Here is a 27,849-nt window from a genome sequence, read left to right as displayed (position 1 = left end):
CCCAGTCCTTGAGAAGGTTAAAATAGCACCAACTTGACGAACTATCGTTGTGGTTTTGATGCGTAGGTAAGAACGGTTCTTGCTCAGCCCGTAGCAGCCACGTAAAACTTGCAACAACAAAGTAGAGGACGTCTAACTTGTTTTTGAAGGGCATGTTGTGATGTGATATGGTCAAGACATGATGCTATATTTTATTGTATGAGATGATCATGTTTTGTAACCGAGTTATCGGCAACTGGCAGGAGCCATATGGTTGTCGCTTTATTGTATGCAATGCAATCGCCCTGTAATGCTTTACTTTATCACTAAGCGGTAGCGATAGTCGTAGAAGCAATAGTTGGCGAGACGACAACGATGCTACGATGGAGATCAAGGTGTCGCGCCGGTGACGATGGTGATCATGACGATGCTTCGGAGATGGAGATCACAAGCACAAGATGATGATGGCCATATCATATCACTTATATTGATTGCATGTGATGTTTATCCTTTATGCATCTTATTCTGCTTCGATTGACGGTAGCATTATAAGATGATCTCTCACTAAATTTCAAGATAAAAGTGTTCTCCCTGAGTATGCACCGTTGCCAAAGTTCGTCGTGCCGAGACACCACGTGATGATCGGGTGTGATAAGCTCTACGTTCATCTACAACGGGTGCAAGTCAGTTTTGCACACGCAGAATACTCGGGTTAAACTTGACGAGCCTAGCATATGCAGATATGGCCTCGGAACACTGAGACCGAAAGGTCGAGCGTGAATCATATAGTAGATATGATCAACATAGTGATGTTCACCATTGAAAACTACTCCATCTCACGTGATGATCGGACATGGTTTAGTTGATCTGGATCACGTGATCACTCAGATGATCAGAGTTCTTAAATAATATGATTAATTAAACTTAAATTTATCATGAACTTAGTACCTGATAGTATTTTGCTTGTCTATGTTGTTTGTAGATAGATGGCCCGTGCTGTTGTTCCGTTAAATTTTAATGCGTTCCTTGAGAAAGCAAAGTTGAAAGATGATGGTAGCAATTACACGGACTGGGTCCGTAACTTGAGGATTATCCTCATTGCTGCGCAGAAGAATTACGTCCTGGAAGCACCGCTGGGTGCCAGGCCTGCTGCAGATGCAACTGACGACGTTAAGAACGTCTGGCAGAGCAAAGCTGATGACTACTCGATAGTTCAGTGTGCCATGCTTTACGGCTTAGAACCGGGGCTTCAACGATGTTTTGAACGTCATGGAGCATATGAGATGTTCCAGGAGTTGAAGTTAATATTTCAAGCAAATGCCCGGATTGAGAGATATGAAGTCTCCAATAAGTTCTACAGCTGCAAGATGGAGGAGAATAGTTCTGTCAGTGAACATATACTCAAAATGTCTGGGTATAACAATCACCTGATTCAACTAGGAGTTAATCTTCCGGATGATAGTGTCATTGACAGAATTCTTCAATCACTGCCACCAAGCTACAAGAGCTTCGTGATGAACTATAATACGAAAGGGATGGATAAGACAATTCCCGAGCTCTTCGCAATGCTAAAGGCTGCGGAGGTAGAAATCAAGAAGGAGCATCAAGTGTTGATGGTCAATAAGACCATCAGTTTCAAGAAAAAGGGTAAAGGGAAGAAGAAGGGGAACTTCAAGAAGAACAGCAAACAAGTTGCTGCTCAAGAGAAGAAACCCAAGTCTGGACCTAAGCCTGAGACTGAGTGCTTCTACTGCAAGCAGACTGGTCACTGGAAGCGGAACTGCCCCAAGTATTTGGCGGATAAGAAGGATGGCAAGGTGAACAAAGGTATATGTGATATACATGTTATTGATGTGTACCTTACCAGAGCTCGCAGTAGCACCTGGGTATTTGATACTGGTTCTGTTGCTAATATTTGCAACTCGAAACAGGGACTACGGATTAAGCGAAGACTGGCTAAGGACGAGGTGACGATGCGCGTGTGAAATGGTTCCAAAGTCGATGTGATCGCCATCGGCATGCTACCTCTACATCTACCTTCGGGATTAGTTTTAGACCTGAATATTGAGTGGTCTATTTTTGTTGAATCTCGAAAGTAGTGATACACATATTCATAATGTTGAAGCCAAAAGATGCAGAGTTGATAATGATAGTGCAACTTATTTGTGGCACTGTCGTTTGGGTCATATTGGTGTAAAGCGCATGAAGAAACTCCATACTGATGGACTTTTGGAATCACTTGATTATGAATCACTTGGTACTTGCGAACCGTGCCTCATGGGCAAGATGACTAAAACGCCGTTCTCCGGAACTATGGAGCGAGTAACTGATTTGTTGGAGATCATACATACTGATGTATGTGGTCCAATGAATGTTGAGGCTCGCGGCGGGTATCATTATTTTCTCACCTTCACAGATGATTTAAGAAGATATGGGTATATCTACTTAATGAAACATAAGTCTGAAACATTTGAAAAGTTCAAGGAATTTCAGAGTGAAGTTGAAAATCATCGTAACAAGAAAATAAAGTTTCTACGATCTGATCGTGGAGGAGAATATTTGAGTTACGAGTTTGGTCTACATTTGAAACAATGCGGAATAGTTTCGCAACTCACGCCACCCGGAACACCACAGCGTAATGGTGTGCCCGAACGTCGTAATCGTACTTTACTAGATATGGTGCGATCTATGATGTCTCTTACTGATTTACCGCTATCGTTTTGGGGTTATGCTCTAGAGACAGCTGCATTCACGTTAAATAGGGCACCATCAAAATCCGTTGAGACGACACCTTATGAACTGTGGTTTGGCAAGAAACCAAAGTTGTCATTTCTTAAAGTTTGGGGCTGCGATGCTTATGTGAAAAAGCTTCAACCTGATAAGCTCGAACCCAAATCGGAGAAATGTGTCTTCATAGGATACCCAAAGGAAACTGTTGGGTACACCTTCTATCACAGATCCGAAGGCAAAACATTCGTTGCTAAAAATGGATCCTTTCTAGAGAAGGAGTTTCTCTCGAAAGAAGTGAGTGGGAGGAAAGTAGAACTTGATGAGCTAACTGTACCTGCTCCCTTATTGGAAAGTAGTTCATCACAGAAACCGGTTCCTGTGACACCTACACCAATTAGTGAGGAAGCTAATGATGATGATCATGAAGCTTCAGATCAAGTTACTACCGAACCTCGTAGGTCAACCAGAGTGAGATCCGCACCAGAGTGGTACGGTAATCCTGTTCTGGAGGTCATGTTACTAGACCATGACGAACCTACGAACTATGAAGAAGCAATGGTGAGCCCAGATTCCGCAAAATGGCTTGAGGCCATGAAATCTGAGATGGGATCCATGTATGAGAACAAAGTGTGGACTTTGGTTGACTTGCCCGATGATCGGCAAGCAATTGAGAATAAATGGATCTTCAAGAAGAAGACAGACGCTGACGGTAATGTTACTGTCCATAAAGCTCGAATTGTTTCGAAAGGTTTTTGACAAGACCTTCTCACCCGTAGCGATGCTTAAGTCCGTCCGAATCATGTTAGCAATTGCCGCATTTTATGATTATGAAATTTGGCAAATGGATGTAAAGACTGCATTCCTGAATGGATTTTTGGAAGAAGAGTTGTATATGATGCAACCTAAAGGTTTTATCGATTCAAAGGGAGCTAACAAAGTGTGCAAGCTCCAGCGATCCATTTATGGACTGGTGCAAGCCTCTCGGAGTTGGAATAAACGCTTTGATAGTGTGATCAAAGCATATGGTTTTATACAGACTTTTGGAGAAGCCTGTATTTACAAGAAAGTGAGTGGGAGCTCTGTAGCATTTCTAATCTTATATGTGGATGACATATTGTTGATTGGAAATGATATAGAATTTCTGGATAGCATAAAAGGATACTTGAATAAGAGTTTTTCAATGAAGGACCTCGGTGAAGCTGCTTACATATTGGGCATCAAGATCTATAGAGATAGATCAAGATGCTTAATTGGACTTTCACAAAGCACATACCTTGACAAAGTTTTGAAGAAGTTCAAAATGGATCAAGCAAAGAAAGGTTCTTGCCTGTGTTACAAGGTGTGAAGTTGAGTAAGACTCAATGCCCGACCACTGCAGAAGATAGAGAGAAAATGAAATATGTTCCCTATGCTTCAGCCATAGGCTCTATCATGTATGCAATGCTGTGTACCAAACCTGATGTGTGCCTTGCTATAAGTTTAGCAGGGAGGTACCAAAGTAATCCAGGAGTGGATCACTGGACAGCGATCAAGAACATCCTGAAATACCTGAAAAGGACTAAGGATATGTTTCTCGTTTATGGAGGTGACAAAGAGCTCATCGTAAATGGTTACGTTGATGCAAGCTTTGACACTGATCCGGACGATTCTAAATCGCAAACCGGATACGTGTTTATATTGAACGGTGGAGCTGTCAGTTGGTGTAGTTCTAAACAAAGCGTCGTGGCGGGATCTACGTGTGAAACGGAGTACATAGCTGCTTCGGAAGCAGCAAATGAAGGAGTCTGGATGAAGGAGTTCATATCCGATCTAGGTGTCATACCTAGTACATCGGGTCCAATGAAAATCTACTGTGACAATACTGGTGCAATTGCCTTGGCAAAGGAATCCAGATTTCACAAGAGGACCAAGCACATCAAAAGACGCTTCAATTCCATCCGAGACCAAGTCCAGGTGGGAGACATAGAGATTTGCAAGATACATACGGATGTGAATGTTGCAGACCCGTTGACTAAGCCTCTTCCACGAGCAAAACATGATCAGCACCAAGGCTCCATGGGTGTTAGAATCATTACTGTGTAATCTAGATTATTGACTCTAGTGCAAGTGGGAGACTGGAGGAAATATGCCCTAGAGGCAATAATAAAGTTATTATTTATTTTCTTATATCATGATAAATGTTTATTATTCATGCTAGAATTGTATTAACCGGAAACATGATACATGTGTGAATACATAGACAAACAGAGTGTCACTAGTATGCCTCTACTTGACTAGCTCGTTAATCAAAGATGGTTATGTTTCCTGGCCATAGACATGAGTTGACATTTGATTAACGGGATCACATCATTAGAAGAATGATGTGATTGACTTGACCCATTACGTTAGCTTAGCACTTGATCGTTTAGTATGTTGCTATTTCTTTCTTCATGACTTATACATGTTCCTATGACTATGAGATTATGCAACTCCCGTTTACCGGAGGAACACTTTGTGTGCTACCAAACATCACAACGTAACTGGGTGATTATAAAGGTGCTCTACAGGTGTCTCCGAAGGTACTTGTTGGGTTGGCGTATTTCGAGATTAGGATTTGTCACTCCGATTGTCGGAGAGGTATCTCTGGGCCCACTCGGTAATGCACATCACTATAAGCCTTGCAAGCATTGTAACTAATGAGTTAGTTGCGAGATGATGTATTACAGAACGAGTAAAGAGACTTGCCGGTAACGAGATTGAACTAGGTATTGAGATACCGACGACCGAATCTCGGGCAAGTAACATACCGATGACAAAGGGAACAATGTATGTTGTTATGCGGTTTGACCGATAAAGATCTTCGTAGAATATGTAGGAGCCAATATGAGCATCCAGGTTCCGCTATTGGTTATTGACCGGAGACGTGTCTCGGTCATGTCTACATTGTTCTCGAACCCGTAGGGTCCGCACGCTTAAAGTTTCGGTGACGATTGTATTATGATTTTTTGTGTTTTGATGTACCGAAGGATGTTCGGAGTCCCGGATGTGATCACGGACATGACGAGGAGTCTCGAAATGGTCGAGACATAAAGATCGATATATTGGACGACTATGTTCGGACACCGGAATGGTTTCGGGGAGTTTCGGACATATACCGGAGTACCGGGGGGTTATCGGAACCCCACGGGGAGTTTAATGGGCCAAGATGGGCCTTAGTGGAGAAGAGGAGGGGCGGCTAGGGCTGGCCGCGCCCCCCCTCCCCCTCTAGTCCGAATTGGACAAGGAGGGGGGGCGGCGCCCCCTTTCCTTCCGCCTCTCTCCTTCCCTTCCTTTCCCCCTCCTACTCCAACTAGGGAGTCCTATTCCCGGTGGGAGTAGGACTCCTCCCTGACGCGCCCTCCCCTGGCTGGCCGCCTCCTCCCCCCTGGTCCTTTATATACGGGGGCAGGGGGCACCTCTAGAGACAACAATTGATCTCTTGATCTCTTAGCCGTGTGCGGTGCCCCCCTCCACCATATTCCACCTCGATCATATCGTAGCGGTGCTTAGGCGAAGCCCTGCGTCGGTAGCATCATCATCACCGTCACCACACCGTCGTGCTGATGGAACTCTCCCGTGAAGCTCTGCTGGATCGGAGTTCGCGGGACGTCATCGAGCTGAACGTGTGCTGAACTCGGAGGTGCCGTACGTTCGGTACTTGGATCGGTCGGATCATGAAGACGTACGACTACATCAACCGCGTTGTGCTAACGCTTCCGCTTTCGGTCTACGAGGGTATGTGGACAACAGTCTCCCCTCTCGTTGCTATGCATCACCATGATCCTCTGTGTGCGTAGGAATTTTTTTTGAAATTACTACGTTCCCCAACATTGCGATCCTATGATGTTTTGAGTAGATATCCTTTGTCTTTGGGTTGATTGATGATCTAGATTGATACGAGTTGTATGTTTTATTTTGGTGCTGTCCTATGGTGCCCTCCGTGTCGCGCAAGCGTGAGGGATTCCCGCTGTAGGGTGTTGCAATACGTTCATGATTCGCTTATAGTGGGTTGGTGAGTGACTGAAACACAAACCCGAGTAAGGGGGTTGTTGCGTATGGGAATAAAGAGGACTTGATGCTTTAATGCTATGGTTGGGTTTTACCTTAATGATCTTTAGTAGTTGCGGATGCTTGCTAGAGTTCCAATCATAAGTGCATATGATCCAAGTGGAGAAAGTATGTTAGCTTATGCCTCTCCCTCATATGAAATTGCAATGACGACTACCGGTGTTGTTAACAATTGCCTAGGACAATTCCGCACACCGATCCACCATTATTCCACACTCGCTATTTATAATATTTAGTAATATATTCTAACTTTATGATAACAGCACCTACTTTTATGTTTTAGCTCTCCGGTACCATGCAAAGCTATCCTCTTCATACCCACAACGTAGTTCTATTTCTCGTTGCTAGTTGGAAGCAAACGTTCGGTGTACGTAGAGTCGTATCAGTGGCAGATAGGGCTTGAGAGAATATTGATCTTACCTTTAGCTCCTTGTGGGTTCGACACTCCATACTTATCGTTTCCACCTTTAGAAATTGCTACGATGATTCCCTGCACTTGGGGATTATCATGGTGCCGCATTCAGGCAGTGGCCGGTGTGCCAGGGCTCCTACTGTGGCACTGCTGTTGCGGTTGGTCGCCGGATCTAGGCGGCTAGATCTGGGGCTTTGAAGGCGGTCGAGACAGTGCACAGGTTGTTGGGTGGAATTCTTGGGACGGATCCGAGTGAAAACTTGGTCTTCGGTCGTTGGCCGGAGCCTGTGATGACGATGCCCTTATCATCGTTTCCTTCATGAAGGCATCATCGAGGTACAAATCCCAAACCCACCCAATACCTCCGGGGGAAACCCTAGATCAGTTGATCGGATGACGGCGTCATTCATGCGTCGTTACCCCCTTGGGGGCGGCATTCTTGGAGATGCACTCGGGCTCGAGGGACCAGCGGATGGCTTCTTCGGTGGAGCGGTGTTTCTTTCTACATATTTATGGCGGCGGCTCTTGGCGGCATGGAGCAGCGGAGGCTTGACGTCAGATGTGTGGTGATGGACACGCGCAGGAGGTCGACGTTGTCTAGTGTCGTGGTGGCGTCGACGGCAGCTAGACCGGGCAAGGTTGATGCAGCAGTACAGCTCTGAAGATGGATTGGTGGCAAGTGGCTGCGACGGCCTCATACCCGGCAGGCGTCCTGGTTGAGGAGCACGCCGGACTGGTGGGTGTCCATACCCGGCAGGCGTCCTGGTTGGGACCTCAGGTCATAGATATTAGGTCTGGCTGTGATGTCTGTTTGGTATTAGGCCCAGACTATCAGCATCCCTTCATCAATTGGATAGGTGTAGCGACAGTTGTTGCTTAGACGGTGGCTTTAGTTTTATTGTTGTATGACTTTGTACGGTCTTGTGAGAATAATTAATAAAGTAACCGCATGCATCGTCCAGATGCAGAGCCGGGGTCCTCCTTTTCTAAAAAGAAATCGATGGATGTCTTCTCACCTTCTACCACCGCCTCGGCCATCAAAAGGCTGCTCATGTCAAGGCACAGATCTACCGTTGTCACTCTACGGTCTCTACACTAGCATTGTAGCATCCACCATGTCACCAGAGTCGTTGCCCTGGTGCTAGTGCTGGTGCCATGAACCCTTTCACCGGTTTGTAATAAGTTATGCTCGTAGGATCAAGTATTGATGCAATTTATTACTACAAGGCAAAATTGTTTTCCTTTTGTAGTATCTTCTCACGGTTTCGTATCTCCTTTGCTTATTTGAAATGGAAACCAGGCTGCCACTTTGTACGAAGGCGATCAATACTTGATGATCAGAAAATATAAGCAAGACGAGTATTTTTTGAAGATGGACCCCTGACGTGTAACACAATTACATCCATCAGAAGCGAAACGCAAGGAGCTCGTTGGGCTATGCCACGTCGGATACAATAGCGCGCACTTGCGTGTGGAAATTGTTTAAAAACAGCCGGCTGAGGCTGGTCATAGTGGGGAGTAACTTATACTAGTGTCATACATATGACACTAGTCTAAGTTACTATCTTCATAGAAGTAACATAGTAGTAGTATCATAGATGGCTTCATTTATTAGCTTGTAGACTCATTCTTTCTCGGAATGCGCTATGTTACAGTAACATATTATGTTACTCTAAACACCTCTCTCCGCATTAACTACATGCCACATAAGCAAAAAAAAATTGTAATGCGCTATGTTACTATCTAAGTTACTCCCACTATGACTAGCCTGATTTCAGCGTGGCGTAAGCCTCCTCCGACGTGCGGCACGTGTCCCGGTGGAGACCCGCACACCGCTTCTCCACCCCGTCCTTATCCCCACACGATACGTTTCGGCCACAAAAAAGCAGCTGGGCGTTGACCCAGCTCTCCCGTGGCTCTACAATGCATCTCTTTTCCCTGGTCGATGCTCTTCCTCTACCTCCTGCCTCATCTTTTTTTTTTCTAGAATATGCATGAGTGTGCATATCATATATTAAAGAAGAAGGGCAAAGTATGCCTCCACAGTTACATTACAAGCTTGTACGGCCTTACAACACGTACACACTCTACGTACATCTATACATATCCTACTCCTCCCTATTCATCCACTGATGTAATCCACCCAGGAACCCCTCCAACTTCCCTTTGAACAGACCCGCTGATGTCCACAGCGCGCACTCAGACTTTACCTTGTCAATGAGCCTCTCAACCGATGGTGACGCGCCGTCAAACACGATTGCATTACGATGCTTCCAAAGACATACATACTATATTGCTACTGGTGTTGTAGGAGCCCCATCTCTATTTTCACCGGGGAAATCAGAAGCTTGCTGCATGCCGCCCATGTGCTACCGTGGTCAGCTCGGGAGGCAACGCCTGCTGCAAGCCGCCCGTGGACGCTGCTGCGGGGGGTCACCTGTGCCGCAACGGGGGTCGCGCGACGGCGCTGCAACAGGCGAGGGGTGCGCGGCGGCGATGCAGTGGAGCGCTTGTAGGCGGCTCCCCGGTGCTGCTATGCAGCGCTCGCCGGCGGCTGAGCTGCAATGGTACTGCAATGGAGCTCCACCGGCGGCCTGGAGCTTCCTGCGGTGTGCAATGGAGCTTTGCCGTGGCTGCATAGCAGCTCCCCGTCATCACCGCGCGCTCCATCGCGAGCTTCCGTCATGGTCGCCGCGTGCTGCCTCGCGAGCTTCCGTCATGGCCGTCGTGCGCTGCCTCGCACAACCCGTCGTCGTTGGCGCTGCATCGCAGCATCCGCTGTCGTCGCCAGCGCTGCAGCAGCTCCCGCCATGGCCGTCGCGTGTTGCGTTGCACCACCCGTCGTCGCCGGCACTGCATAGCAGCATTCGCCGGCGCTGCATCCTAGCAACCACTCCACCGTCGTCTCCGGCGATGCATCACAGCTCCTGCCATGGCTGCCGCGTGCTGCGTTGCAACACCCTTCCTCGCTGGCACTGCATCGTAGCGTTCACCGTCATCGTCGGCGCTACATCACAGCAATCGCTGCTTGCGTCGCAGCTTCCGTCACCGTGGGTTGCATCGCAATATCAGCCATGGTCGCCGGCGATGCAGGATCCGTCGCCGCCGCGCGCTGCTCATAGGCGTTGCTACTGTCAGTGACGCAGGGGGCGAACCGATGCGTGTGCGCGAGGAAGAAGGAAGCCATGGACTGACGCTCGGGGGAGGAAGGAAGCGATGACGCAGCGTTGCCCTATCCAACGACTTAGGCACGATTGATCTGACGGCTACCAACCCGACTGATTTCCCGAGGAAATCAGTCGGATGATTTGTAGCAGCGCCCCTTGCGTATTGGACAGAAAAATAGAGGAAGAGGAGCGCTCGTTCCCTAGGTCTTCCTTCACCAGATGCGGCTGTCACCTTCTCCTCTTCCACACGCGAGTGCTCCTCTCTCCCCTTCCAGCGTCCTCCTCTCTCTCACTTCAACTAGTTTAACGAAGTGCCCCCCCTCCCCGCGGTCGTGGACAGATCATCACCGGCTTCACATTCAACAATGACCGTGGACGTGGCACTCTGACTCCACACCCGCATCGGGGCTGGGGGGGGGGGGGGCTGATGGTGGTTGAAACACCAAAACAACACGCTTGCGTGCTCTTTTAACAGTGGTGGCTCTTATTATCTGCTAAAAAAATCATACAAATACGTACGCATCCCATTTCACACAAAAAAAACATATTCGTGTGCTCACCTGCAAAAAAAAATACATATTCGTGTGCAGATTTTATATAATAATATAAGAAAACAAACGAAAGCCAAGCTTATGGTCTGCTCTGGCAGAGTTTGCCTTTCAAAAATAAAAATAAGAAACAAAGCTTGGGCTTCAATGTTTACCTAGGCATTGGCCATGGCCATGGGCTCTCGAACCATCAAAACAAAATCACATTTTCCCCGTCACAACATCTTGCCTGCTCTGCTCCCACGGCCCAGGGCTCACGGACTCCTCCCCTCCGGCTCTCCCCTTCTTCTCCACCCCGCACCACGCAGCGCACTGCCGCTCTCGAAATTTCGCCACTCCCTCTCGCCGCCTGCTCGACCCCTGGAGATGGAGGCGATGGGGAAGCAGCAGCGGGAGGAGGCGCTCCTCCGTGCCGCCTCCGACGGCAACCTCCGACTCCTCAAGAGTAACCCCGCATCTTCCTTACGCTCTTCCTTCTTAGGGTTTGATAATGGTAGTAGCTTGACGGATTTAGTGCCTGACTTGGCTCCCATTTCTCGCGTTGCGAAGAGATGGCGCGGTGGATGGGCTCGGGAGGCCCAGGCGAGGCCGCCGTCCTGGGCACGGTGGAGGACGGCGTAGGGGACCGCGCGCTGCACCTGGCGGCCGGGTCGGGTCGGGTCGAGGTCTGCAGGTACCTCGTCGAGGACCTCCGCCTCGATGTCAATCAACTCAACTTCATAGGTGGTGTTCCCTTCCCTGCTTCCCTTCGCGTCAATTCGCAGTTTCGTCAACTTTTGTTCATGTATTTATGCTTATTCTTCAGCTATTAGTTACTACCATGTGGAATTTGCATCTCAGGCTTCAAATTTGGTGTTACATGTTGTATACATTTGTAAATTGGGACCAAGTAACAAGAGGAGTTAAGATATCCAATATATGCACACAGCCATGCCCAGAGAGTCCATGCACTATACCACGAACATCGTCGATTTGCTTTGGATATGTTATATGGGCAAACCACCATTTGTGAACTGTATCTAAAATGTCTTCCCTGCCTGCCGTTGTACAATTTTGTCAACAGTAAACATGTGTCAGATGGAAAGGCATTTGTTACTGCGCTGGTGAAGTTCTCTTTCCACATTTGGCTCTCTTGTGTACAATTTTTTGTATTGAGGGCAGGATTGGCGTGAATTTGTTGAGCTCCTCATGTTTATTTTTTTGGCTGTTGCAGGTGACACACCACTGTACCATTCTGTCTTGTATGGGAGAGCTGCTGCTGCAAGATATCTTCTTGATCATGGTGCTGATCCACTAGCTGGCAAAGTACACTCACCTCTCTATGCCGCTGCAAAGGAAGGTGTCTCACTTTCCCAACAAGTATGCTTATTCATTGGCTCATTGCATGTGTCAGCGCATACATAGTCCATCTGGTTTTTTGCCTTAGAAAGCCACATCGCTGGATATAAGCAGCATTAGACTCTGACAAACTATCAATGGAACTGCGATAGCAATAAGAACTGGAAAGGGGTTCAGGAGACGTGATTCTCTTCTTTGATACTGTCAACCGTTTTATTGCTATCCTTCAGGGTTCGCTTGTTTTTAGTGATATGGATGATTGGAATAAAAAATGCTTGCTGTAGTTAAATCTAATCCTGTATTTGAATGGAGGGAATTAGAAATGGAGAAGGATAGGCATATGAACCTTCGTTTTCAACCCACAAGGGGGAGGCTAGGTTATGACGTGGAAAAGGGCATGGTTAACCATTTTGAATTTGTCATTGTTTCATCCTGTTATAAAATAAAACTTGAATTTGTCACTGTTAGATGAAATCAATTCCCTATATATCATCAAGAGAAGTAAGCATTTTTGGGTCGACTGATCCAAATTGGATCCATTCCTTCAAATTAGCTATTAGTTTTCTTTTGATAAGATTAGCTAGTCTTAGTTTGGTTAACATTTGTTTGGTGGCCTGTCTCTGTTGGAATAGACTTGGTTAATGAATAAAGTTAGCAAGAAACACTCGTCACAGGCACAGAGCTAGTGCGATCGTGACAGTTGACTACTATGACACCTCTCTTAGCTAGTGCTATGCTTGACGTTCTATTTTAGCATATCTTGCCATATGTTTTTATGTGATTTCCACCAAACAAAGCTCCCATATATATGATTTGGGTGATGGCCGAAGAAACATTATCATGTGTGTGGAGAATAACTTTGAGATTTGGAATTTTGAAGTTGAATATCCAGTATTATCCAAGTTGTTGATTATAATCTTATAAGCTCAAAATCGATGACTTCTTCTATTTCCAAGGATAAACAAGTAAATTTTTAATAGTCCCAATCCGATCACTTTTGAAAACCTGGTCCTGGATGAGATATGTCGTAAACAAAAAGGTTATTGGGCAATTCATGATCACTAAACCGAAAACTGGCCCAGAGTTATTTTTTTGTGCAGATGTATAGTCAGCTACATCTAAGGGAAAAGCTGTTGCCTTCTGACCATTAGGTCATGGGTTTGAGTCCTGGAAACAGCCTCTTGCAGAAATGTAGGGAAAGGCTGCACGCGTACAAAGGACCCAAAGTGGTTGGACCCTTCCCCGGACCCTGCGCAAGCAGGAGCTACATGCACCGGGCTGCCCTTTATGTAAAATCAGCTACATGTTGGAAAATATTCTTGTCTCATTCATTTTTCTGAAACTTCGTTTTCCAGGATATTGTGAAATAGTAGAACTGCTGCTTTCAAGAGGAATAGATGTGGATTTAGATTCTGCACAAGGGACGCCATTGCATGCAGCTGCTATCGCTAAAGACCATGACATAATTAAGATTTTGTTGGAGCACCATGCCGATGTAAGACACCAGTTTCTTGGTTCTCTTCTTTGCGGTGAAAAAGAGAACTCTGGAAGGAAATATCTTGTGGCTAGTGGTACTAGTGCTCCATCTCTATATTCTATATTTGGGAATGCATTGGAATGGAAAATCTTGTTGCCTTTGATACCTGTGCTCCATCTTAACAAAAGATTTGCATTGTATTTGAAGCAACAAAAGTTCATCATGGACAGTACTCCCTCCTTCCCAAATTATAAGGCGCGCGTTGACTTTTTTGGTTCTTCATTGCACAACTTTGACTATGATTTGCACTTATTGTATGCCTACAAAATTATTATAAAGACATATGAAATAGAATTGTTTCGCAAGACAAATACGATGGTATTATTGATACATGTTTAGTCCATGTACCTCGGTATATATTAATGGTCAAAGTCAATGCATCAAAGACCATGCAAAGTCAAGCGCGCCTTATATATTGGGAAGGATGTAGTACTTAATTATCCTAAAGTAAAATGTGCTCACTTTCCCAGGACCCAAGGACATGTTATGCCTAATTTCTATGTAAATATATTTCTTTCTGTTGCCTTCAGAAATACCAATATAATGAACACACCACACGTAGATTTTATTTCTCTATTGACTTATCTCAGAATTAATCTCTATTGGTCCCTTATTTTTTTGACAAGTGTAAGTCATTGATTCTTCCACTTTTCGCAGCCTAACAAGGTTTTCGGTCTTGGTTATACCCCATTGAGTTGGGCCATCAGGGCCTTCGAGCCCATGTCTAGAGAGCCGCTGGAATGTGTCAAGCTACTTGTTAAGGTCAGTACTCTTTCTCCGTGTGGAGCTTTGTTAAAGTTCTGTAGGCACAGCTTCATTTTCTTTGTGTATATGTTTTCTGTGGCTGATATATCAAGCATTAACTCAAACAAATGATCAAATAATTATTCATTTGCACAGGCTGGTGCAGATCTGAATTTTATTGACTTCGATGGTGGTAGTTACGTGATGTTGGCAGTGAAGTTTGGCTTCCCTGGCATCATGAAGTTCTTGCTAGATGCTGGTGCTAACCCCAATATTCCTGATGAAGTGAGCCTTACTTGTTTTCCTGTTTTGCTGTTGTCACTCGTCATCATCTACTTTTCATGCATATGCTGTAAGTTAGCTGAACATTGTTCCATTTTTTCTCTATGAGGTCATGTTAGGCTGTAGATCTTGTTTAAAAAAAAATGTGGCTGTAGACTCTTGACACTTGACAGATTAGGATAATCTTCTTACCCACACTTCCTCTGATGCCAGGAATAGGCTTACATGAGGATAAAACACTACTTCCTCCGACTACAAAAAGATGGACACACACTTCTCAAGATTTAATTTTGACCATCGATTATAGAAATAATACACAAGTCATGTAACTTAAAAATTGTATCATCGGAAAATTCTTTATATACGAATTTAATGGTACAATTTTTGTCACACATAACCTACATTTTATTGGTTAAGGTCAAGGCTTATGACATTTGTGACGACTATATATGCAATATGCAATGCAGCAAGCAGAAGAGAATATGCTGCTTCTGTGCATAACCGAAATCCATATTTCAGTTGCGATGAAGAAAAATGCACGAGTCAAACTTATGTTGGATTATAAAACGGAATGGTTAGGTTCTTTGTTTTCAAGGCGTCGCCTAGGCGACGCTTAGGCGTCAGAGCGCTTGGGGACGTCAAGGCGTCGTCGTCGCCTTAGTTTTCTATCTAAGGCGTCCGCCTTGTGCTGTTGAGGCGTCCAAGGCGTCGCCTAGGCGGATAAGGCGCCGCTTTAGTTGATTTTGGACGCCCTGGACATGCGTGGGCAGGTTGAGCGGGAACCAGCAGCTGGCGCGCGCCAGAAAGAGGAATTGGCGGGAGGGAAGAGAAATTGGGCGGGAGAGAGGGGGTAAACAGAGGCAGGAGAGAGAGGGGAACACACCCGTGACTCCAAATCGAGGGGAAAAGAGAGAGGAGCTCTCTCCTCTCATGCCGCCGGCCCAGATCCGCTCCTCCTCCGCCGGCCTCCCCCTCTCCGGCCAAGCTCCTCCTCCGCAGGCCCTTCCCCTCTCCGGCGGCCCTCCCCCTCTCCGGCCAAGCTCCTCCGCCGCCGGCAGCCCTCTCCCAAGGCTGCCATATTAGTACCCCTAGCGCCTAATAATAAGTGTCTAAGGCGTCGCCTCGCCTCGCGCTTTGAGCGCCTAGGCGTTGAGGCGCCCCCCCCCCCCCCCCAGCGCCTTAAAGCGCCTGGACGCCTTGAAAACATAGGTTAGGTTGTATTTATACATCTGGCATTCACTCCGGTTAATTCCTAGACATGGTCAGGGGAATTCAGTAGCCTTATTTCACTTTCTTATCCTGTGAGGGTACCTTCTTGCACCTTGGTTTAAGTGTTACAGGTACTGTGAATACTAAATACAATACTAAATACAGACGCAAAAGGATGTAAAAAATAGGTAACTTATGGTAGAGCAAAGTTATCAGTTATTGTACCATAGTCTACCAATTAATCGGAGATACCAAACCTATAGCAATATTCCTCAATCTCTTCAATCCATCTCACTTAGTCATGCTTGATATCATCGATTAACCTCCCATGTAAGATCAAGAAAATCCATCTGAATAATTTCACTCTCAGATCAGCATGATTGATTATGATATTTCCTGTTAGAGTACTATATATATACCCATGTAGCCTTTTGTATTTACCCAATTGTATAAGGGGTCTTTTGCGTATTTCCTACACATGTACATGTATATATACCGGCCTATGGTCCCATGGGAATACAAGTTGCATATTTCCTAACATGGTACTAAAGCCTAGGTTTTTTTAGCACGCGCAACTCGTGCTTGGTCCTCTACTCGCACCGCCGTGGTCTCCTCGCCGGTTGTCGCTGCTTTGTTTCCTTCAGTGGCTGCATTTCCTCTGCTCCGGTTGCTGCCCACCCTCCCAAGTACTTCGTCTGGTCAACACCCAATCCAGGCGCCCATCCAGTCAACACCCGGTCCAGGCGGAGGCCCTGCTTAACGCCTCCTTGATTTTGAGTCAGCTGCCGCGGCCCTGATCCTTCTGCCTGTCTCGATTCGGCTGCTCCAAGTCCTAATTCGGGCAACCCGCCTCCCATCAAGGCCGGAGCCTCGCCATGAGCCGTCGGATTTCGTCCTAAGCTGTTGGATTCTGCCCCCAACCGTCGGACTTCATTCCAGCGCCCGGATTTTGCCGCCTCCTGCTGGATTCCGTCGGTCCTGATTTGTGATGGCGCCATCTTCCTCCAGCGGCTGAAGCTTGCTTCGTTTCATGGTCTCTAGTTTTGTTCGGTTGGTTGACTAGCAAAGGAAAAAAAAAGAACAGGTACAATGTCTACATCGTCGGGCTATGTTGCAGTTCCTCGTCCGATGATCTTTGATTGTACTAACTACACTGAGTTCGTTGGCCTCATGCGCATCCATATGCGTGGTTTTCGTCTCTGGGGCGTTCTTTCTGGCAAGGTCCCTTGTATGTCGCGCTCGGTTCCTCTTGTGGCTCCTACTCCGCCAAAGCCATTGGTTCTTGTTGTGGATGCTCCTCGGGCTGCTAAGGATGCAACTAAGCTTGCTGATGAGGCTACTGTTCATGCTTATGATGAGCAGGTTTTGACCTATGAGGATCATCCCACCTATCATGAGGCTCTGTCTGCTTACACTCGGTGGTTAGATGGTGATGCTTGTGTTGCGACTGTTCTGCCTCAGTTTGCCTTTGAGTTCCTTGGCCTTGCTATCTTATTTGAGATGTGGACCCGTCCTGACCAGCGCTATCAGCTCTGGTGATGCTTTATACTTCATTGTGGTTCGCGAGGAGCATGCACTTCAGCAGGGCGACTCCATCGTTGATGAGTTCTACACACAGAGTTCTGCTATCTAGCGCCAGCTTGATTTTCTTTGCACTGTCTACTTGCCGCATCAGGTTCTTCATCCGTACTATAGGTTTTGTGATTGATGCTTCCCGCACTGAGCGACCACCCTCTACACAGCTAGGACATCCCCTTGAGTTCTGAATTTTGGAGCTTTTTTTCATATGTCTTCTGATTCTTTCGGTTTGTCCTCTCTTAGATCTCTGGATTTTCATGTTCATGTACTCACTGCTGATGGTACTCTTTTTGTTGTTAGCCGAGGCAATGTCACTACTTATTCGGTTTTTTATGTTGCTCATGTTCCTCGACTTACCATGAATATGTTTTCTGTTGGTCAGCTTACTGACTGTGGTTGTCGCGTCATCCTTGACGTTGACTCTTGTTCTGTTCAGGATCATCGCATGCACAGTTTGGTTAGGGCCCTCGTCGCCGTGACTCTCGGGGTCTTTGGGAGTTAGACTGGTTTCATGTTCTTTCCGCTGCCACCACTATCGCCAGTCCATCTGTTTTCGTCGCTTCAGCTACCGACTCCTTCCTAGCATCATCGACTTGGTCATCTTTGTGGTTCTCGTTTGTTGTCTTTAATTCGTCGAGGTCTTCTGAGCTCTGTCTTAGGAAACATCTCTTTAGATGGCCAGGGTTGTTGGCTTGGCACATAGATTTAGTTACCTTATCCTACTAGTGAGTTAGTGTCTCAGTGTCTTTTGGATTTAGTTCATTTCGATGTATGGGGTCTGGCCCCCTTCGCTTCAAAAGGGGCCATCGCAGTGAGGTTTTGTCCGTATATAAGTGTTTTGTTGGTTCCCTTCGCCTATTCGTGTGTTTCGTGCTGACTCCACCGGTGAGTATATTTCCAAGATGTTGCGTGGTGTTATTGCTAAGCAGAGGACTCTTGGTCAGTTCTCTTGTCCTAGTGCTCATGCTCAGAATGGTGTGACTAAGCGCAAGCATTGTCACCTTCTTGAGATGGCTCGTGCGTTGATGATCGATGCCTCTCTTCCTCACTTTTTGGGCTGAGGTTGTCTTCACTTCCTATCTCATCAACCTTTAACCAATCGCTGCTCTCCAGGGTGGCGTTCCTTTCGAGCGTCTCTTTGATCGTTCTACTAATTATTTCAGCGCTTTGTTTGTTTGGTTGTGTTTTCTACGTTCTTCTTGCCCCTGGTGAACGCACCAAACTGACCACTCAGACCGTTGAGTGTCTTCTTAGGCTATAGTGATGAGCAGAAGGGCTATTGTTGTTGGGATCTTGTTGGTCGTCGGATGCGTATTTCTTGGGATGTGACTTTTGACGAGTCTCGTCCCTTCTACCCGCGTCCATCTTCCTCGACCTTTTTAGTGGAGGATATATCTTTCCTCGCCTTTCCTTACACACCTATCACCCCCATTCAGCCATTGCCCGTCCGTCCTACTACCCCTGCTTCTTCGACTATTGCAGGTCCGACGCCACCATATCCCATGGTTTCCTCATCTCGCTTGTCACAAGATTCTGCACCTTCATCCCTGGTGTCTTCTCCGTCACCTTCGCCTATTCTGGTGATTCCTCGTATTCTTTCATCTTTTCCTCAATATTATACTTGTCGTCCGCCTGTTGTGGATGCGTCTACTGATGTGCCATCTTCCTCGTCTTAGCCTACTTATGGTTTGCGTCCTCGTCCGCTTTTGCCTGTTGACCGCCTTGGTTTTCAAGTGCTGGCGCTGTTGTCCTTGAGCCAACTTTTTATTGCAATGTTGTTGTTCACTCTATATGGCAGCTTTTGATGGCAGAGGAGATTGGTGCTCTTGAGCGCACCGTCATGTGGGATCTTTTCTCTTCCTCCCAGTGTTCGTCCCATCATTTGTCAGTGGGTCTACAAGGTTAAGACCCGCTCCGATGGTTCTCTTGAGCGTTACAAAGTTCGTCTTGTGGCTCGTGGCTTTTAGCAGGAGCATGGTCGTGATTACAATGAGACATTTGCTCCTATGGCCCATATGGCCACTGTTTGCACACTTCTTGTCGTTGCCTCTGTTCGCCACTTGTCTGTGTCTAGCTTGATGTTAATAATGCCTTTCTTAATAGTGAGTCGTGTGAGGAGGTTTACATGCAGCCATCGCCTAGGTATTCTATTCCCGACGGCATGGTTTGTCGTCTTCGTCGCTCTCTATATGGCCCCTTGGGCCATGGTTTGAGTGTTTTGCCTCTGTGGTGATTGTCGCTGGTTTTTCAGTGAGTGCTCATGATCCCGTGCTGTTTTGTCCACCTTTCTGCTCGAGGTGGGCCTCTTCCTCTATGAAGACCCCGAGTTTATTGCCTTTGTGAAGACAAGACTTAGTGAGCAGTTTCTCATATCTGATCTTGGTCCTCTTTGCTACTTTATTGGGATTGAGGTCTCTTCTACCTCTGTTGGATTTTTTATATCCCAAGAAAAGTATATCCAAGCTCTTCTTGCTCGTGTTGCTCTTACTAATGAGCGCACTATTGAGACTCCCATGGAGCTCAATGTTCACCTTCGTGAGACTGATGGTGGCCCCTTGTCTGATCTGACGTGTTATCGTCATCTTGTTGGGAGTCTTGTCTATCGAGCTGCCAATCATCCAGATATCTCCTATGTTGTCCATATTTTGAGTCAGTCTGTTCCTGCTCCCACTTCGGTTCACTACAATCACCTCCTTCATGTTCTCTGATATCTTCACGACACGATCTCTCACCACATGATCTTTCCCCGCTCCAGTTTATTACAGCTTCAGGACTATTCAGATGCTACGTGGGCTAGTGATACTGTGTTTTTCTTGGTGGTTCTCTCATAGCCTAGAAGACTGTAGTTTCCCGTTCCAATGTAGAGGTTGAGTTGCATGTTATGACTCTTTTGACAACGGAGGTAACATGGTTGTGGTGGCTACTTCAGGAGTTTGGTGTTTTTGTCACTACACCTACTTTGCTCTTGTCTAACAGTACATGTGCTATTAGCATTGCACGTGACCCTGTGAAGCATGAGCTCACCAAGCATATTGGTGTTTTCTGCTTTTTTTGTGCGTGCTGGTGTGCAGGATCAGGTTATTGCTCTTCAGTATGTGCCTTTTGGGTTACAGTTGGCGGATTTCTTTACGAAGGCCTAGGCTAGAGCGCAGCGTGGCTTCTATCTCTCCAAACCCAGTGTTGTTCATCCACGAGTTTGGGGGGGGGGGGGGGTTGAGTAGTTTATATATAGCCATGTAGCCTTTTGTATTTAGCCCATTGTATAAGGGGTTTTCTGCATATTTTCTACGCCTATACATGTGGCCTATGGCCCCATGGGAATACAAGTTGCATATTTTCTAACATTTCCCTACTTGATCTTTTGGCCACAATCAGAAGTTCAGAACCAAATAACTACCTCTTAATAGATCTACAGATACTGTATGCCCTGCTTCACGACCTAACAGAACAGAAATATAAAGGCTCCCGTCAAAACAAAATCTCTATTATAAAGGATACAAGTATGATGAAAATATGCATCTCTGTTTACTTTCGCTGTATCATCAGAATTGATGGTACTTCCTCCATTCCCTTATACAAGGCCACAAACTCAAACTACAGGTACCTAGGTAAAATTTAATGACTACTTTGCAAGCCAACTCTTCTTGTTAACTGGGATCATTAATATGCCCACATGCATGCAAGGAAGCAATGAGAAGGAAGTAGCACAGTGTCATTATGACTACATGCATGCAAGTATTAAACAAGTTGCTAGTATGAGAAAACATCATTAAATTTTGCCTTGGTTACTGTTAGTGCCCTTGTATAGATGCAAAATGTATTTCTCATAGTGGCCTTGTATAAGGGAATGGAGGGAGTATAAAGTTTCTTGTGCCCAGGTCATAGATACCCTGAAGTAGGGTGTACAAGCTAAGGTGTAGTTATGTACGGTCATTTTTCTCACACTTGCCTTATGCTTTTACAAAGATTACAAAAATCTAAAAATTAACATGTGAAGAACATCAGTACTGGTGCTTTACTTCTAGTTATTTATGATAAAAATATAGCTTTTTTTATAAAGGACATTTACATTCAGTCGATATATCGAGGTGATACAACCACACTGAGCGAATGCCCAGCCTCTGCTGTGCACTATGCACACAGCCAACACAACCAAAAAGAAGAAAATGCCAATACTGTATAAAAAATATAGCTATATCAGTGAACAGTAATAAATCAATGTAAATCGCAAACCTGAAATCTTCGAAGCATTTGGCACTGAAATCCATCACTACCTAGGTTTCTGCTGGTACCAACATCCCAGTGCCTCGATGATTTGGTGTGGGACACTACTATCGATGCATCAGACGCTTAGAAGAGGATCAGACGATGTGTCCCACCAAGGACTCCTTCGCCCCACCTGAACTTCGACTCTGGCCAGGAGGCAATGGAGGTCGGCACCGGTAGGGAGGGAGGGAGTTAGACAAAGAGATGTGTGTTTATAGTCATGTAAATGTTTCTTGTCTACTGAACTAGGAATTGAAAAAAAAAACTCCAGCTTCTTCATAGCCTGGTCAAAGGAACATAAAATGCTACTTCTGCAAAGATTTCTTTTGCCCCTTCCATTCATATTTTGGTGTTCGGATCATCTTCATCCTATTCTGTTTTGAAAAGTTTATGCAATACAACATATGAACTGAAGCTTTCGGTTATTAATGTTACGGTATTTGATGTAACCCTTGTCTTACAAATTTCGTTACGAAGGATGAATGAGTCTGTTCCACCATTTGTTGTCCTTGCATAGTGGTTCTCTTGAAGTCCATCCAGCCATTTCGTTGAGATCTTAGGCTGTGATTCCTAACTATTAAATATTAATGTGTAAATCTTCCAATTACATTTTGTATTTATATTTGGTATTTACTCTTGCAGTGTGGTAACACACCAATTGAAGTTGCTGCCTCTAAAGGCAGTAGGGACATGGTTGAAATGTTATTCCCTTTAACTTCTCCTAGTTCAACGCTGTCGGACTGGAGTATTGATGGAATCATTTCTCATGTGAAACACTTTGGTTTAAAGCCGAGGGTATGTGTTTCCTTCTGTGCTCACTTGCAGTTCCATATGTTACTTATCATCACCCTGTAGTCTGTTCTTTGGCAGTTCTGCCTATCATTTAGAGTAGAAAATAGTCTTTTCACGATTATTGTAAACTTCATTGTGCAAACAAAACATTCCGTGCAAATTTTACTTTTGGTGCATTGCATCACTATTAGCAAACTTCTAGTCTTTGGGTATGACCGTATGGTGTACTCCCTCTGTAAAGAAATATAAGAGCATTTAGATTTACGGAGGGAGTACATTAATTAGGATACACCCTGAATTCTGGATAAACCCTGCAACACTGCAGTACAACTCATTTTTTCTTGTCTTATACATTAATTAGGTGATATAGGCTGAGACTTACAAATTTGTGCATTTTGCATGTTTTACATTACTAGCTAGTTCTACATATTTGGTGTAATCACTTTCGTTTTTGTGGTCAGGATAAGCAAAAATGTGCGAAGATAAGAGCTGAACTAAAACAGAAAGCTTCAGAGGCTTTTAAGGAAGGGAAATATTATGTGGCATCAGAGATGTATACTGGTGTAAGTCACTAGGGCCCATTTTTATTGCCTGAAGGAGTGATGGTTATTTTTTACATGTGTAAACTGTTAATATCAGTCGATGCTATATTTTTGTTCACACCTCTTTCTGGTAAAACATGTGCTGTTGGATGTCAGTTCCACAGTACAAGGCATCCACAATCTAGGCGTCCTGCTCTCTTAGTAATTATGAGGTAGTTGAGCAGTTTGTGTTCAAAGGGCTGCGGTGGTGACACAGTACCTTTTTTTTAGAATGTAGGTAAGAAGTTCCTACTTTGAAATATATCTGCCTGTCCAATACATTTGCTGGTTTCATGTGTACGGAGATCTCTATATCAATCAGAATAACACCTTCTGAGCGATTGTCTTGGAGCACTATATTTTTTGGAATTGCTAAAAGTTGCATGTGACTGATGTGTTGTAGGCAATGGCATTTGACCCTAGTCCAGATGATTGTGCAACCATATTGGCAAATAGGAGTCTCAGTACGTTGCGCGGTGGGAACGGCAGAGCTGCTCTCTCTGATGCTACCATGTGCAGGATGGCGCGACCTCTTTGGCCAAAAGCTTGCTACCGAGAAGGCGCAGCTCTTATGTTATTGAAGGTAAAAAGAACGCAGTAGTTTTCTTCAAGCATTCGTGGTCATGATCATATAACTGATCATCCTATGGCGTGTACTTGTAGAGGTACGAGAGAGCATGTGAGGCTTTTGCGGATGGCTTGAAGCTTGACCCTACAAATGGTGATCTTGCAAATGCTTTAAGGTAACATGCTGCAGCCCCCTGCCTGCTTCAAAAGTTAAGTGAAAGGATACATGATATCGACCATTGTTTGTGTCCATGGAAAAGATGGTCTCCATATCTGGAGAATATTACATGGATTCAGTCATTCAAGTCCGTTGAGTTATTTTCTTGAGCTGGAGCGATTTACTAATCGCGGAAAGACGCCTACTGTCGATCTGCATAGTGTTATGATTGATCTTCAGAGCGAAGTTGTACACAGATTCCTGACAATGCTCATGTTCATAATATTTTGGTTGCAGGGAAGCCCAAGAAGCAGCAAAGAATGCTCGTAGCCGTGAAAAGTGACTGACGTGTCAAGTCTTACATGCAGAATCCGAAGCTCTATTTTGTTGCCGAGCACCTTTTGTCTAGCCTTAAAACTTCTGACGAGAATATCCTGTGGTTTTCAAGACTTCCGTCGCACGCATCGTTTGTAAATATAACCAGGTGAACTCGCTAGCTGTAGTAATCTCGATTCCAGTTCAAGTGTTAACAAACTTTATCATCGCAGAAAATTAAGCTTGTTGTATCTTGGGTGTAATCATGGAATTCAGTACTGAAGTTTGGGGCTAATGCAGACATTGAAGTTTCACGGGTAGCCTGTGAAGGAATACTAGAACAAGTTATTGATTTCGTCGGTAGCCTGGTTTGCCCCAAAAAAATTAGGTTTTATATGGCATTGGGCATACTTTGCCGAGAGGTTCTTGTGTTGGACGTATTATGTCTTTGTCGGGCTGCCGAGGAAAATGTAATTGGCTCGTTCTCTCGATCGTTGAAGCAGAGATCACATAGCCCACATATGTCAACTATTTCCCAGAATGCCTAAATTTTACTTGCATCTTGATCATTTTGATCCCATCTGCTCCTCTCATCTCAAAATTTCATTGAAGTCCCCAATGTTCATACATGGAAGGTCTAAATCAGCCTTATAAGAAACTTAGTCATGTTCCGTGTGAGATGCAGCAAGTTCCTATTCGCCTCCCCATACAAGCATGTAAGGCACCATGGTTGTTTTCCCACCCCCTGCACCGTCATATCTATGTGATACTAGCAACTCCACTCATGCTTGTATGGGGAGGCGAATAGGAACTCAACTCCATAAGCATGATCAAAACCCAAAATCCTCTACTCATGCCTGAACTCCCAACTCCATAAGCATGATCAAAACCCAAAATCCTTTGATTTCCTTTTCCTTTTTTTTCTTCTTTTTTCATCGGTTTTCCTTGTTTCCTTTATCCAGGCTCAAGCATGACATATAGTTAGGCCCGTTTATCTGTTATGGGACGCGTGCTTTTAGGCCAATTTGGATGGCATTTCCTAAATGGTGCCCGCTGCGCCCTTTTCTTCGAGCAACGCACTAACCACTTGGACAACGACACACTTGTGCTTACAGTCTTTCTTCTTTCCTTTTATTCTTTCTCTAGGTCGTTCGCTGGTAAGCTTCTGGGCGTTTTTTTTTCTTGTTCCTTTTTCACTTTTCTTTTCTCATTTCCCTTCTTTTTTTCTTTCCTTCAATGCGTGAGCTTTTTATCAAAGTCGATGAACTTTTTTCAAATTCAATGAACTTTTTTCAAAATCGATTAAATTTTTTCAAATTTGATGGACTTTTTTAAAATTCAATGAACTTTTTTTAAATCAGTGAACTTATTTTTCAAAACCGATGAACTTTTTTAAATTTTTGCGAACTGTTTTAAAAATTGATGAACTTTTTTCAAATTCAATGAACTTTTTTTTAAATCAATGAACTTTTTTCTAATTCGATGAACGTTTTTTCGAAACTGATGAACTTTTTTCAATTTTTGTGAACTTTTTATAAAATTAATGAACTAGTTTTCAAAATCGATGAACTTGTTTTCAAAATCAATGAACTTTTCAACTAATTTTCAGATTTTTTAGGTTAAATGTTTCACTAAACGAATGGTTAAGTAGCACCTTTTCCTAGTTGTAGAACAACAGAACTTGTGCGGTGTAGTGGTACTTGAGTTAGTGCACAAAAGACTTGCGAGCCTGAGTTTGAAATCCGGCTTTCGCGCTTTTTCTTCACGTTTTTTTTCTTGTGACGTCTTTTGCTGTGATCGATCGAAAACCCACCTGGGCCGGCCCAGTATCATGACGCTTCGAGCGCCACAACTCGAAACCGGCGCTGAAGGAGCTCCCAATTTGGACTGTTTTGAGGGCTTTTGGGCTGTTTTCACACACACACACACACACATAGGGGTAGTTACCGCACATGTCTCATATACTACCATATAGTATTATAAAGAGTCGCACTATTCATCACCCTGGGTGAGGAATAGTTATTCTTCACCCCTCTCTATTTTGACGTCAATGCATCGTATTTTTAGGCTTTGTAAATTTTGTATTATTTCATTTGTAAAAAGAGAACGTAAGAAAATATATACTCGTCGTAAAAAAATATTTATGTGACGTAAAATTACGAACGTAAAAACATAGTGTAAAACAAATGTGATATTTCTGGTCTTATAACCCTTTTTTTTTCTTATACCAAATTTTACGTAATGAATCAATATGAATGTAACTATTTGTATTCCAAATGTAATTTATTTACGAAGCGATCGTAAGATTACCTCGGGTGAAGAATAACTTATTCTACATCCTGGATGATGAATAGTATTACTATTATAAATATGTTTATATATTATATATAATATATTTCAAAGTGAGTTACATGGTAAAATTGCAAGCTGGCCCATGATTTTTATTATATTTGCGAAATAAGTATATATTTGTACTAAAAAAACATACCAAAATATGATGCATACTACCTAAAAAGTACTCCCTCCGTCCCATAATATAAAAACGTTTAGTGTCAAAAACGTTCTTATATTATGGGACGGAGGGAGTAGTACATATACTACCTAAACATCGTTATATACTACATACTACGCGTACATACTTTCCGATTTAATAGATAGTACATACAACATACAAAACTCAAGTGGTGGTAACTATCACTGGTGGTAGATAAAATTTGTCATATATATATATATATGTATATAAAATAGTGCTGAAAGAAATAAGATAAACTAAACTTGTTTTCAAGGGAATAATAAGATAAACTAAACGTGTCATGCCAGGCGCACACGCGGGCCAGGCATTGCCCCTAGGCGTGCCGCGAGCCGGGCACAGCCCGTTTAGCCATGTGCCAGGCCGGGCCCATTACATGGCGGGCATGCGTCTAATGAGCCGGCACGCCAGGTACGGCCCAGCTGACCAGGTTTGCTCCCACGGTCCACGGAGGCACGGACTCCTCCGCTCCGGGTTTCCTCGTCTTGTCCAGTGTCCAAGTCGAGTCCACACCAGCTAGCACCGCCGCGCGCTGCCGCTCTCTCTAGCGTATCGACCAAAGAGCAAGCCGCCGGCCGTGGAGATGGAGGCGACGGGGAAGCAGCAGCGGGAGGAGGCGCTCCTCCGCGCCGCCTCCGCCTCCTCAAGAGTAACCCCGCTTCCTCCTCCTCATGCTCTTTCTTCTTAGGGTTTGATGATTAGCTAGTTGCGTGATTAGTGCCTGACCTGGCTCCCAATTCTCGCATTGCGTGCGTACGCGAAGAGATGGCGCGCTGGATGGGGTCAGGGGGACAAGGCGACGCCGACGTACTTGCGGCGGTGGAGGACGGCGAAGGGCGTCGCGCGCTGCACCTGGCGGCCGGGGCGGGCCGGGTCGAGGTCTGCAGGTACCTCGTCTGAGGACCTCCGCCTCGATGTCAATCAACTCAACTGTCAAGGTGACGCACCCTTCCCTAGCCTTCGAGTCAATTTAAAGAGAGAGAACTTCAATAATTATTTTGTTACTACCATGTGAAATTTCCCTTTTAGGC

The 27,849-nt window shown here is 44.9% G+C and overlaps 1 protein-coding gene across 2 annotated transcripts; it reads left to right on the top strand.

The window, feature by feature from the left end:
* The first annotated feature begins 11,135 nt into the window (after positions 1-11,135).
* On the top strand, positions 11,136-24,608 carry LOC109785665 (uncharacterized). Of its 2 annotated transcripts, XR_005758199.3 has the most exons (12): positions 11,136-11,367; positions 11,472-11,645; positions 12,136-12,261; positions 13,616-13,755; positions 14,455-14,559; positions 14,698-14,826; positions 22,519-22,671; positions 23,130-23,231; positions 23,653-23,832; positions 23,913-23,992; positions 24,271-24,457; positions 24,522-24,608. XR_005758199.3 is itself a non-coding variant. In XM_020344263.4 (11 exons), exons 1-11 carry the CDS (start codon positions 11,289-11,291, stop codon positions 24,314-24,316), a joined length of 1,314 nt encoding a protein of 437 aa, XP_020199852.1. In that variant the 5' UTR covers positions 11,136-11,288; the 3' UTR covers positions 24,317-24,608. The 2 variants fall into 2 exon arrangements, 1 of the variants encoding a protein (XP_020199852.1); XM_020344263.4 differs by having other exon boundaries at positions 24,271-24,608.
* The last annotated feature ends 3,241 nt before the right edge of the window (positions 24,609-27,849 follow it).

This window comes from Aegilops tauschii, chromosome 5 (assembly GCF_002575655.3).
Source record: "Aegilops tauschii subsp. strangulata cultivar AL8/78 chromosome 5, Aet v6.0, whole genome shotgun sequence".
In the NCBI taxonomy this organism is placed as follows: domain Eukaryota; kingdom Viridiplantae; phylum Streptophyta; class Magnoliopsida; order Poales; family Poaceae; genus Aegilops; species Aegilops tauschii.
Note: the sequence above shows the minus strand (reverse complement) of the source record. Positions and strands in the feature narration are given on the sequence as shown.

Excerpts from the sequence above, each read along its gene's own strand:
- LOC109785665 (XM_020344263.4), top strand. The coding sequence starts at position 11,289 with ATGGAGGCGATGGGGAAGCAGCAGCGGGAGGAGGCGCTCCTCCGTGCC. Across the intron at positions 11,646-12,135 it reads CAATCAACTCAACTTCATAG|GTGACACACCACTGTACCAT; the intron begins GTGGTGTTCCCT and ends TGGCTGTTGCAG. Across the intron at positions 23,993-24,270 it reads GATCTTGCAAATGCTTTAAG|GGAAGCCCAAGAAGCAGCAA; the intron begins GTAACATGCTGC and ends TTTTGGTTGCAG.